General features: G+C 41.4%; 1 protein-coding gene across 3 annotated transcripts in view; it reads right to left on the reverse strand.

Moving 5' to 3' along the window:
* The window catches only part of LOC129811532 (SR-related and CTD-associated factor 8-like), a 125,974-nt gene that overhangs the window by 15,308 nt on the left and 96,493 nt on the right, over positions 1–14,173 (reverse strand). For all 3 annotated transcript variants that reach the window (XM_055862924.1, XM_055862926.1, XM_055862925.1), the window contains exons 3-8: positions 4,976–5,020; positions 4,674–4,835; positions 4,219–4,375; positions 3,894–4,021; positions 3,470–3,652; positions 94–173 (exon numbers count right to left, since the gene is read on the reverse strand). In XM_055862924.1, the coding sequence (XP_055718899.1) occupies positions 94–173; positions 3,470–3,652; positions 3,894–4,021; positions 4,219–4,375; positions 4,674–4,835; positions 4,976–5,020 (755 nt within the window). The remainder of the gene's footprint in view (positions 1–93; positions 174–3,469; positions 3,653–3,893; positions 4,022–4,218; positions 4,376–4,673; positions 4,836–4,975; positions 5,021–14,173) is intronic.

The following is a 14,173-nucleotide window of genomic DNA, read 5'->3' on the forward strand; positions in this document are numbered from 1 at the left end:
TAGTGGGGAGCCAAAGTGCACACAGAACCTGTGACATATTCCGCAGGGTCTCAGATGTGTAGATAAAAAAAACAAAAAAAAAAACATGCTTACATCTGGGATGATTGCGAGTCCTTTTTGGAGTCTTCAGAACGTTCTGAATCATTCCCAAAGTCAAAATGACCCAACATTTTCTGCAACAAATGGAGAAAGACAATCATCTTTAATTTCTTATGGCTGAAGGGGCAGTATTGAGTAGCTTGGATGAAAGGTGCACAGAGGTGCCCATATTAAACGGCCTGCTCCTCATTCCCAGTTGCTAAAATATGCATATTATTATTCATATTTGATAGAAAACACTCGGAAGTTTCTAAAACTGTTTGAATTATGTCTGTGAGTATAACAGAACTCACATGGCAGGCAAAAACATGAGAAGTTCCACTTCCTGTTTGTATTTTCTGGGGGTGCCAATTTTCAACCAAGCTCTCATTGAAATCACAGCGAGTCATTGATGAGTTTTCACTTCCTACGGCTTCCACTAGATGTCAACAGTCAATAGAACTTTGTCTGGTGATTCTAACGTGAAGAGGGGCCGAAGGAGACAGGAATGAGTAATCACTTCCACGGGCTGATCACGCATTCACCATGAGCCTTCACATGAGGAGGACCTCCGTTCCACCTCTCTTCTGAAGTCAATTTAATTTTCCGGTTGGAACGTTATTCAAGATGTATGTTAACAACATTCTAAAGATTGATTCAGTACATCGTTTGACATGTTTCTACTGACTGTTACGGAACTTATGGACATTTCGTCACGTTATAGTGGAGGCACTTTCTGACTTTGTTTACCGAAGGCGCGAATTGTTTACCGAAGGCGCGAACCAAAGTAGCTAATTTGACATAAATAACGGACATTAACGAACAAATCAAGCATTTATTGTGGACCTGGGATTCCTAGGACTGCATTCTGATGAATTCATCAAAGGTAAGGAAACATTTATCATGTATTTTCTGGTTTCTGTTGAGTCCAACATGGCGGCTAATTTGGCTATTGTTCTGAGCTCCGTCTCAGATTATTGCATGGTTTATTTTTCCGTAAAGTTTTCTTGAAATCTGACACAGCGGCTGCATTAAGGAGAGGTATATCTATAATTCCATGTGTATAACTTGTATTATCATCTATATTTATGATGAGTATTTCTGTTGAAACGATGTGGCTATGCAAAGTCACTTGATGTTTTTGCAACTAGTGAATCTAACGCGTCAATGTAAACTCAGATTTTATTTATATAAATATGAACTTAATCAAACAAAACATGCATGTATTGTGTAACATGAAGTCCTATGAGTGTCATCTGATGAAAATAATCAAAGGTTAGTGATTAATTTTATCTCTATTTCTGTTTTTTGTGAAAGCTATCTTTCGCTGGAAAAAATGGCTGTGCTTATTGTGGTTTTGTGGTGACCTAACATAATCGTTTGTAGTGCTTTTGCTGAAAAGCCTATTTGAAATCGGACACTTTGGTGGGATTAACAACAAGATTACCTTTAAAATGATATACAGTGGGGCAAAAAAGTATTTAGTCAGCCACCAATTGTGCAAGTTCTCCCACTTAAAAAGATGAGAGAGGCATGTAATTTTCATCATAGGTACACTTCAACTATGACAGACAAAATGAGGAGAAAAAATCCAGAAAATCACGTTGTAGGATTTTTTATGAATTTATTTGCAAATTATGGTGGAAAATAAGTATTTGGTCACCTACAAACAAGCAAGATTTCTGGCTCTCACAGACCTGTAACTTCTTCTTTAACATTTACATTTACATTTAAGTCATTTAGCAGACGCTCTTATCCAGAGCGACTTACAGAGGCTCCTCTGTCCTCCACTCGTTACCTGTATTAATGGCACCTGTTTGAACTTGTTATCAGTATAAAAGACACCTGTCCACAACCTCAAACAGTCACACTCCAAACTCCACTTTAGCCAAGACCAAAGAGCTGTCAAAGGACACCAGAAACAAAATTGTAGACCTGCACCAGGCTGGGAAGACTGAATCTGCAATAGGTAAGCAGCTTGGTTTGAAGAAATCAACTGTGGGAGCAATTATTAGGAAATGGAAGACATACAAGACCACTGATAATCTCCCTCGATCTGGGGGCTCCATGCAAGATCTCACCCCGTGGGGTCAAAATGATCACAAGAACGGTGAGCAAAAATCCCAGAACCACACGGGGGGGCCTAGTGAATGACCTGCAGAGAGCTGGGACCAAAGTAACAAAGCCTACCATCAGTAACACACTACGCCGCCAGGGACTCATATCCTGCAGTGCCAGACGTGTCCCCCTGCTTAAGCCAGTACATGTCCAGGTCCGTCTGAAGTTTGCTAGAGAGCATTTGGATGATCCAGAAGAAGATTGGGAGAATGTCATATGGTCAGATGAAACCAAAATATAACTTTTTGGTAAAAACTCAACTCGTCGTGTTTGGAGGACAAAGAATGCTGAGTTGCATCCAAAGAACACCATACCTACTGTGAAGCATGGGGGTGGAAACATGCTTTGGGGCTGTTTTTCTGCAAAGGGACCAGGGACCACTGATCCGTGTAAAGGAAAGAATGAATGGGGCCATGTATCGTGAGATTTTGAGTGAAAACCTCCTTCCATCAGCAAGGGCATTGAAGATGAAACGTGGCTGGGTCTTTCAGCATGACAATGATCCCAAACACACCGCCCGGGCAACGAAGGAGTGGCTTCGTAAGAAGCATTTCAAGGTCCTGGAGTGGCCTAGCCAGTCTCCAGATCTCAACCCCATAGAAAATCTTTGGAGGGAGTTGAAAGTCCATGTTTCCCAGCAACAGCCCCAAAACATCACTGCTCTAGAGGAGATCTGCATGGAGGAATGGGCCAAAATACCAGCAACAGTGTGTTAAAACCTTGTGAAGACTTACAGAAAACGTTTGACCGCTGTCATTGCCAACAAAGGGTATAAAACAAAGTATTGAGATAAACTTTTGTTATTGACCAAATACTTATTTTCCACCGTAATTTGCAAATAAATTCATAAAAAATCCTACAATGTGATTTTCTGGATTTTTTCTCTCTCATTTTGTCTGTCATAGTTGAAGTGTACCTATGATGAAAATTACAGGCCTCTCTCATCTTTTTAAGTGGGAGAACTTGCACAATTGGTGGCTGACTAAATACTTTTTTGCCCCACTGTAAGACACATGAATGTCTGAGGAACTTTAATTATGAGATTTCTGTTTTTTGAATTTGGCGCCCTGCACTTTTTTTTGTTTTTGTCATATCGATTCCGTTACCGGGATTGCAGCCATAAGAAGTTAAAATATAGATTTGAGAGTCACACGTAGAAGATAGTTACCAACATCACACACAAATGTGCATTAACAATAAATAAAAAAGTGCCCTTAATATCACTGGGACTTACTTCCACTCCATTTCTGTGTCTGTGGCCTTGATTCCTCACCTTGTTGAAGGAGGAGACCCTCTGGTCCAGGGGGTTGAGCTGCATGGGGTTGGCTGAGGCTGCAGCAGTGAGCTGGGCTGTCAGGGCCTGCAGCTGGACCACCAGACCTGCATCCAGCGCCTGCAGCAGAGAAGGCTGGGGCTTCTCCTGCTGCATCTGCAGACTCTGCACCAGCTGCTGGAGCTGTCACACAGATAAAGACAGACACAGAGAATGATGCACAAAACGTCTACAGCTGGTCATTTGGAAAGGAAAGTTTTGCAAACAAAGGAGCATCAGAAAGGTCAGAACACAGACTCAACAAGTGTGCAAGTCAAAACAAAACTAAATAGGCAAAGAGACATTCAGTGTCATTTTCTGAGCTTCAAATTTGATGTTGAGTTAAATTGACTGTTTGAAGACCAGGGATCTTCTATATACTGACCTGTTGTCCCTGTGGACTCTGCAGGATCTGGGCCACAGCAGCTACAGTGTCTGTGTTGGAAAACTGAGACGCCCAGTCAGGCAGACTGGACACGATGTTGGCTGGAGTGGCCGGGGTCGCTGGGGTACCTGGACACAAACACAGAGAAAATCCATCATGAGAAATCAATATGAATAATACAACAAACATCTACAATTGAAGTTGATTAGAGCCTGGTCAAAAAAAGGCCTCAGAACATTGTGTCAGTTCAGGAGAAGGGCTATTTCGCCACCAGGTGTCAGTATAGAGCTGTATGTGTATGCATGTTATATGTTGGGTGACTGACCAGGCGTAGCGTTGTTGACCGGAGCATCCCTGCTGGTCATGACAGGGTTGACACTGGGAGGGAGTAGTCCTGCAGCCATGTCCAGCAGCGGCTGGATGATGTCACTCTTGAAGACGGCGTTCTTCTGCCACAGGTTGAGGACTCTGACAATCTTACTCTGGAACACAACGGAAGGAAGATCACAGACTGACACACACAACCACTCAATCAAAACAAGACCACTGCAGCGAATGAGTCACAGCCTAAAGTTGATGCCGTATACTCTACACATGTGGAGTATTAAAATAGTATATTCGTTGATTTCATTCCCCACTGACACTGAATAATAACATTTTTCAAACAATGCTACAGATCAGATCTATCACTAACAACAATAGAGGTAGAAGGTGGTAAACTAGAACAGTGTATCTGAATAGAGAAATCAGAGAGCCGTCTCTGTTCCCACTGTGACCCACCTTGTCATCTGAGGGGCAGCGGTAGAAGTAATGGAAGGTTCCGATGATGTTTTTGCTGAAGCGCGGGGCAAACACATCCTTGTCCTGGCCAAACTGGTGCCGTGACTGCCGCACAATGGAGTCCATGACGTACAGGCCTGGGACCTTGTACTCTGGCTTGCACTGGATTGCACAAAACAAGGTGAGCGTTTAGCATCTCTGTGGTGATGGGCAAATGAGTGGCAAACAATTTCAAAACATGCGTAGTACAGATTTGTATTCTACTTGACTCAGTTTGACTGGTGAAACCGAAATAAACTCACTTTCTGAACGAACTTCTCCACGCTCTGGACAACATGTTTGTAGTACTGAAAGAGAAGAAACACAAAAAAAGACATTGTGATACCCCAACAAAACTACAACCACAGCATCCCTGGAGACAAAGACCTGAAACAAGTTAAAGATGGCGGTTATAGCATTATCAACAGCAGTATGTGAAACCATGAGCAATTCCATCATGTCAAGTGACACAAACAAATTCACATAACACGGAAGTATCCACATTAGAGCTGCTTTACTCCATCATTTGAGTAATCAGGCATTTTGTGAAATACTGTGAAATATTTTGAGATAAATCTAATTCCAACACAAAAACAAAACAATTGATGGGGAATTAAATTAATTTCATGTTTTTCTTTCTAACAATGATATAAATAGACTTATGTTTGGATGTCTCAGCCTAGTTATTTCTCACTCCTTGAAAGGGGAAACACTGGAGACCCCAATAACTGATTCACACTATGCAAAAATCAAGTTATCTAATGACCACAGCTCGAAAAATACACTGCTCAAAAAAATAAAGGGAACACTTAAACAACACAATGTAACTCCAAGTCAATCACACTTCTGTGAAATCAAACTGTCCACTTAGGAAGCAACACTGATTGACAATAAATTTCACACGCTATTGTGCAAATGGAATAGACAAAAGGTGGAAATTATAGGCAATTAGTAAGACACCCCCAAAAAAGGAATGGTTCTGCAGGTGGTGACCACAGACCACTTCTCAGTTCCTATGCTTCCTGGCTGATGTTTTGGTCACTTTTGAATGCTGGCCGTGCTTTCACTCTAGTGGTAGCATGAGACAGAGTCTACAACCCACACAAGTGGCTCAGGTAGTGCAGCTCATCCAGGATGGCACATCAATGCGAGCTGTGGTAAGAAGGTTTGCTGTGTCTGTCAGCGTAGTTTGATTTCACAGAAGTGTGATTGACTTGGAGTTACATTGTGTTGTTTAAGTGTTCCCTTTATTTTTTTGAGCAGTGTAGTTGTTATACATTCACTGGCATTGACTCAATGCAATATGCACTGTTACAAAATTAATTCCTTTGCATTCAAGCCATGTTCTCAGCTGCCTTCCGCCAGATTACAGAGTAATCGATTCCTTTGATTAATTGTTGCTGTAGCGTTTAAGCTATATGCTGGTAACATGGGAAGGAGAGATGGGGACTACAAACACCTTTGGGATGACTCAAGTATGGAGAGAGCCTTAAACATAATGCAGCATGTGTAATTGAAGACTCCACAGAACGTAGGCTATTGGGCAGAATCATTTCACAGGAATTATCACACCACAAAAAGAGAGAAGAGAATAATAATGGTGAGAATGGAAACAGATTTTGGGCCATTAGCAAATAATAGAGATATTAACATCATTATTTGTTTGAACTAATTAGTATTTCTAATTCAAAGTAATAGATTACTGCCAACTCATGATGCACTGCACCTGTCCCTTCACAGGAAATGGTGTGTTTACTGCAGTGCTGCTGGGATCAAAATATGTAGGAAAGCATTTACATTTTAGTCATTTAGCAGACGCCCTTATCCAGAGCAACTTACAGTAGTGAGTGCATACATTTTCATAAGTTTTACCCCCATACCGGTCTGCCGTGGGAATCAAACCTACAACCCTGGCGTTGCAAGCACCATGCTCTACCAACTGAGCTACATGGGACACCAGTGCTCAACTACTGTGCTTCTGGCCAATAGGAATCAATAATACAGTGTGCATCAGTGAACGCCCCCTGTGTAAATACATTGTGATGTCTGTCTTACACACAATGTCTTTACACACAAAGTAGCATTTTCACCCATCGTATTACAGAATAAAAAAGTATATAGTGCAACATCAGTGAACTGTGTGGTGAAGCAAAAGGCATTTTCTCATATTGGTGTGTAAATAAATAAAAATAGGCTAGACCTATGATCTAATCACGCCTCCCATCTACCATCTTTACACACACAGTACCATTTTTACCCATCTTATTACAAACTAAAAAAGTATATAGTGCAACATTTATTTCATAAGTGAAAGCTCCCAATAGCTTGTATGAGGGTAAAAACAAGTGATTCAAACATACAAGCGCATCAAGTCAAAGTGGACCACAGGGCTATATGGGATAACTGGGGCCATGAGACCAGCACTAGAACTGCCAGCAGGTGGCGCTAAAGTTGCCTTATTTCTCCAGATCACAGTAAGGAGTACAGACTACTCTATGGTACTATACTGTACAAGAATATAAACCCCACATGTAAAGTTTTGGACCCATGTCTCATGAGCAGAAATAAAATGTTCCACACGCACAAAAAGCTTATTTCTCTAAATTTTTGGGCACAAATGTATTTACATCCCTGCAGTGGTGTAAAGTACTTAAGTAAAAAATACTTTAAAAGTACTACTTAAGTAGCTTTTTGGGGTATCTGTACTCTATTTGACTATTTAATATTTTTGCCAACTTTTACTTTACTACATTCCTAAAGAAAATAATGTATTTTTTACACCATACATTTTCCCTGACACCCAAAAGTACTCATCACATTTTGACAGGAAAATGGTCCAATTCACACAATTATCAAGAGAACATCCCTTGTGATCCCTACTGCCTTTAATCTGGAGGACTCGCTAAACATAAATGCTAAGTTTGTAAATGATGTCTGAGTGTTGGAGTGTGCCCCTGGCTATCCATAAAATAAAAAAAATATTAAATATATTGTGCCATCTGGTGTGCTTAATATAAGGAATCTTAAATGGTTTATACTTTTACTTTTGATACTTAAGTACATTTTAGCAATTCCGTTTACTTTTGATACTTAAGTATATTTAAAACCAAATACTTTTAGACTTTTTCCAAAACTGCATCCCTGTTAATGAGCATGTCTCCTTTGCCAAGATAATCCATCCACCTGACAGGTGTGGCATATCAAGAAGCTGATTAATTACATGATCATTACACAGGTGCAACTTGTGCTGGGGACAATAAAAGGCCACTTAAAAAAGGTGCAGCTTTGTTTGTTATATTCTTTTCAGTATAATTCACAGACTACAGTTTATCACCGTAAGACAAAATTACCTCAACAGCTTGCCTATACTTTGAGAAACATGTATAACAGTGTGGGCACTTTGGATGCCCAAAGGAGCTATAACAAAGTGCCAAGTAATATTTACTTGGATACCTTGTCCTGCATGTTGTTCTTAGTTAGAGCTAGTAGGTTTATACCACACTGTGAGATCATCTCCAAGACTGTGACAGCAAATATACATCTCAGTAACCTGCACACATTCCACAACCAAGTTCACATCCATTCCCAGACCTGCTAGACATCATATTACAATAGTTTGGCCTAATATTTGGTTGGTTGGTTTCACTTGCAAACAGACATGGAGGCACACATATTTTAAAAAGACTTGGAACATCACAGAATAAAAATAGAAAACATTAAATGCATAAGAACAGAGAGTGGAATTCCCAACAGGGTAGCCATGTAGAATAGCTAGGCTACATTGAGGGAGGGTTTTGAATGGGACAGAATGCAAGCATTGCAAAATTGAGACAAACACTGCTCATAGCTGCTAAATAACAATTCAGCTATATGATTGAGGAATGTTGTTAAACTACAATCTCCATAGGCCATTAAAACTTTGAAATAACTGGAAACCAATGAAGCAGATAACATGTAGGCTGGATGAGCTCATAGCTCCGTCTGAAACTGGTTCAGTGCCAGTGAGCCTGAGGGGCAGATGGCTACAATCAGCCCACCAACGCAACATACAGTGAGAAAGTTATGAAAAGGAGTTTATACATAAACACATTCTGGGCGAATTTGGGATGTCTAGTTTAAACTGTAATGATTGTATGGAATGTAAAAATCACATTTGTTTTGGTCAATCCTGACAATGTTTCTTGTACTTGGATTTCTAAACTTGTACTTGGGTTTTCAAAACTTTGACACATGTAATACAATGCAAACACAGTATGGGTGGGATTTGCCAGGGACCTCACGATACAATATTATCACGATAATTAGGTGCCGATACCATATGAATTGCGATTGTCACAATTGTATATGTATTGCGATTTGATACTGTGATTTTATTGCGATTTGCTGTTCCAAAAATATTGCTCACTATGTCTGCTGTAGAGGGACAAGCGAAAGCCATGAGAAAACACATTTTGATCCCTATTTAAAAAGATGGAGAAAAAGCTATGCAAAGTTTTGGCGCAGGTAGAGCCAACTAGAGCAACAGTAATATTGCGATAATGTCAAAATGAATTATCTTGTAAAAAAATAATGTAACCCGATATGTAACCGTATCGATGTATTCCCCCATCACTATACCACAGTAAGGCTGCGTTTATATGGGCAGACCAATTGTGATCTTTTTTTCCACTAATTTGTCTTTTGAGCAATCGGATCAGCTCTGAAAAAGATCTGACGTGATTGGTCAAAAAAACTATTAGTGAGGGGACTCCCTAGTGGTGCAGCGGTCTAAGGCACTGCAGTGCTTGAGGCATCACTACAGATCCGGGTTCAATCCCAGGATGTGTCACAGCCGGCCGTGACCGGGAGACCCATGAGGTGGCGCACAATTGGCACAGAGACCCATGAGGCGGCGCACAATTGGCTTGGCGTCGTCCGGGTTAGGCCAGCTGGGATGTCCTTGTCCCATCGCGCTCTAACAACTCCTGTGGCGGGCCGGGTGCACGCACGTTGACACGGTCGCCAGTTGTACGGTGTTTCCTCCGACACATTGGTAAGCTTGGTTAAGCGACCAGTGTGTCAAGGAGCAGTGTGGCTTGGCAGAGTTGTGTTTCGGAGACGCATGGCTCTCGACCTTTGCCTCTCCCGAGTCCATACGGGAGTTGCAGCAATGGGACAAGACTGTCACTACCAATTGGATATCACGAAATTGTGGAGGAAAAAGGGGTATTCTTTTTTCAATTTTATTTTGACATAAATAAATATGACCAATTAATGGAAAAAATATCAAAATTGGGCAGCCTATGTAATTGCAGCCTAAGAGTTGTTTTTCACTCCCTAAGTTGCTTTCAGTCAAGTATTGTAGCACAAGCAGGACACAATGTAGACTAGTGTGGAGCAACAAACTCCCATATATTTAGCATAGGCTATCATTATCATGTTCTAGGAATAAATCACATTCTCAAAATGGCTGAACGCCAACTTCTAATTCACACAATTCAAATGTTTGCAAAACATCTTCCACTAAAATCAGTGCATGGTTTATGCAAAGGTTCAACTTCTGTGTGCATTAAGTTTGGAAAAGCAAGGCCTTATCTTTCGTTGGAAATCTGGACAAACTGGGTTACATTTAGTAATTGTAACCCCTTGAGAATAGCCCTACAGTAAGGTCAAAATATTGATATAAATGTTATGGTCATGGAATCTGATGCAACATGACTCTTTTTCACTCTCTGTAGGCCTGTGTATGATTCTGGCAGGAGTGACGCCCCCAAGTTAAGACCCAGGCTAGGGGGAGAGAACTTGTGTCAAATGTCATGATGACATTTATTCAAGTTCATCAGACTTCAATCTTGGTACACATTCATTTTTGAAGACATGAGCAAGACTGGGTTGACTGATAAACATAAATGTCATTAACCAAATGAAACCCACTAATGGAGAGTATTACTGTGTTATTCACAACTGACCTATTATGCAGAGCAGAAATATAATACAATTATATCTGAACACGAAGTAACGTTTTTCAAAGAAAACAAAATAGAGCCTATGCTATATGTCAACATTCAGACAATGCAGCTGGTCAAGCCAAAGGGACAAGGACACACAGGATGAGGTTTCGCGAAGGTCACATGGGGTCAACTGGGGTACGGACGTAACAACCAAAGTACCTTTGGCACCGATTACAGCTGTGAGTCTTTCTGGGTAAGTCTCTAAGAGCTTTCCACACCTGGATTGTGCAACATTTGCCCATTATTACTTTTGAAATTCTTCAAGCTTTGTCAAATTGGTTGTTGATCATTGCTTGACAACCAATTTCAGGTCTTGTCATAGATTTTCAAGCAGATTTAAGTCAAAACTGTAACTCGGGCCACTCAGGAACATTCACTGTCTTCTTGGTAAGCAGCTCCAGTGTAGATTTGGCCTTGTGTTTTAAGTTATTGTCTTGGTGAAAGGTGAATCCATCTCCCAGTGTTTGGTGGAAAGCAGACTAAACCAGGTTTTCGTCTAGGATTTTGCCTGTGCTAAGCTCCATTACGTTTATTTTTTTGTAATCCTCAAAAACTTCCTAGTCCTTAATAATTACAAGCGTACCCATAAAATGGAGCCCCCACTATGCTTGAAAATATGGAGATTGGTACTCAGTAATTTGTTGTATTGGATTTGCCCTAAACATAACACTTTGTATTCAGGAGAAAAAGTGAATTGCTTTGCCAATTTTTTTGCAGTTTTACTTTCGTGCCTTGTCGCGAACAGGACACATGTTTTTGAATATTTTCATTCTGTTCAGGCTTCCTTCTTTTCACTTGTCAATTAAGTTAGTATGGTGGAGCAACTACAATGTTGTTGATCCATCCTCGGTTTTCTCCTATCACAACGTGATTAAAGTCACAATTTCACCATAGTGACATCCCTGAGGGGTTTCCTTCCTCTCCAGCAACTGAGTTAGGAAGGACGCCTGTATCTTTGTAGTGACTGGGTGTATTGATACACCAAAGTGTAATTAATACCATGCTCAAAAGGGAGAATCAATGTCTGTTTTATTTTTTACCCATCTACCAATAGGTGCCCTTTCTTTGTGATGCATTGGAAAACCTCCCTGGTCTTTTTGGTTGAATCTGTGTTTGAAATTCACTGCTCCACTGAGGGACCTTACAGATAATTGAATGTGTGGGGTACAGTGTTAAACACTATTATTGCAAACAGAGTGAGTCCATGCAACTTATTATGTGACTTGTGAAGTAAGGTTTTACTCCTGAACTTGTTTAGGCTTGCCATAACAAAGGGGATGAATTCTTATGACTCAAGCCATTTTTGTATTAACTTGTAAAAAAAATAATTCCACTTTGACATTATTTGATATTGTGTGTAGGCCAGTGACAACAAATCTCAATTGAACCATTTGAAATTCAGGCTGTAACAACAAAATGCGGAAAAAGTCGGGGTGTGAATACTTTCTGAAGGCACTGTAGCTAGCCATCACTAGCACTCACTGGTTGAAGTAACTTTTGAGTGTAATGGTGTTGACTATGACATGAATTTTATATTCATCACAATATCTGGACGGGAACCATATAATTCAACAACAAGAAGTTCAACTATGTGTGTCGTTATTGCTTGAATTCTGGCCAAGTTGAACTGGTTCCAATGGAGATTGGCTAGACCCCAATACCGGGATCATCCCCTATAGGTGACTAACTGATTGAATATATAGTCCTTGGCATTTTACTGTACAACTTACAAATAGCATAGAGAGAGTGCAGAACTCTCATCTCCAGTGGGATATGGGAAGGGGGGTGCAGAAGGACTCGGGGGGTAGGTATGAAAAGCACAGTTGGAGTATATTAGAGGTATGGGGAGTAGGGTCATGGGGTAGGGCTGAAGAGCACAGTCAGGGAGTATATTAGAAGTATGGGGAGAGTAGGGTCATGGGGTAGGGTCTAAAGAGCAGTCAGGGAGTATATAGCTCTTCCGGCGCAGACAGAGATGGCCGCCTTGCTTCGCGTTCCTAGGAAAATATGCAGTATCTTTTTTTTTACGTGTTATTTCTTACATTGGTACCCCAGGTAATCTTAGGTTTCATTACATACAGTCGGGAGGAACTACTGAACATAAGAGCAAAGTCAACTCACTATCACTACGACCAGGAATATGACTCTCCCGAAGCGGATCCTGTGTTTTGCATTCCACCCAGTACAATGGATCTGATCCCAGCCGGCGACCCTAAACAACGACGCCGTAAAAGGGGCAAACGAAGCGGTCTTCTGGTCAGGCTTTGGAGACGGGCACATCGCGCTCCACTCCCTAGCATACTACTCGCCAATGTCCAGTCTCTTGACAACAAGGTTGATGAAATCCGAGCAAGGGTTGCATTCCAGAGAGACATCAGAGACTGTAACGTTCTTTGCTTCACGGAAACATGGCTCACTCGAGAGACGCTAACGGAGTCGGTGCAGCCAGCTGGTTTCTTCGCGCATCGCGCCGACAGAAACAAACATCTTTCTGGTAAGAAGAGGGGCGGGGGGGTATGCCTTATGATCAACGAGACGTTGTGTGATCATAACAACATACAGGAACTCAAGTCATTCTGTTCACCTGACTTTCTGTTCACCTGACACCTGACTCAAGTCATTCTGTTCACCTGAATGCTTCACAATCAAATGTCGACCGCATTATCTACCAAGGGAATTCTCTTCGATTATAATCACAGCCGTATATATTCCCCCCCAAGCAGACACATCGATGGCCCTGAACGAACTTTATCTGACTCTATGTAAAATGGAAACCACACACCCTGAGGATGCATTCATCGTAGCTGGGGATTTTAACAAGGCTAATCTGAAAACAAAACTCCCTAAATTCTATCAGCATATCGATTGTGCTACCAGGGCTGGTAAAACCCTGGATCATTGTTATTCTAACTTCCGCGACGCTTCTCCTTTCGGAAAAGCTGACCACGACTCCATTTTGTTGCTTCCAGCCTACAAACAGAAACTAAAACAAGATGCTCCAGCGCTCAGGTCTGTTCAACGCTGGTCCGACCAATCTGATTCCACGCTTCAAGACTGCTTCGATCACGTGGATTGGGATATGTTCCGCACTGCGTGAAACAACAACATTGAAGAATACGCTGATTCGGTGAGCGAGTTCATTAGAAAGTGCATCGGCGACGTACTACCCACAGCAACAATTAAAACATTCCCAAACCAGAAACCGTGGATTGATGGCAGCATTCGCGTGAAACTGAAAGCGCGAACCACTGCTTTTAACCAGGGCACGGTGACCGGAAACGTGACCGAATACAAACAGCTATTCCCTCCGCAAGGCAATCAAACAAGCTAAGTGCCAGTATAGAGACAAAGTAGAGTCGCAATTCAACAGCTCAGACACAAGAGGTATGTGGCAGGGTCTACAGTCAATCACGGCTTACAAAAAGAAAACCAGCCCCTTCGCGGACCAGGATGTCTTGCTCCCAGACAAAC

This window comes from Salvelinus fontinalis, chromosome 15 (genome assembly GCF_029448725.1).
Source record: "Salvelinus fontinalis isolate EN_2023a chromosome 15, ASM2944872v1, whole genome shotgun sequence".
In the NCBI taxonomy this organism is placed as follows: domain Eukaryota; kingdom Metazoa; phylum Chordata; class Actinopteri; order Salmoniformes; family Salmonidae; genus Salvelinus; species Salvelinus fontinalis.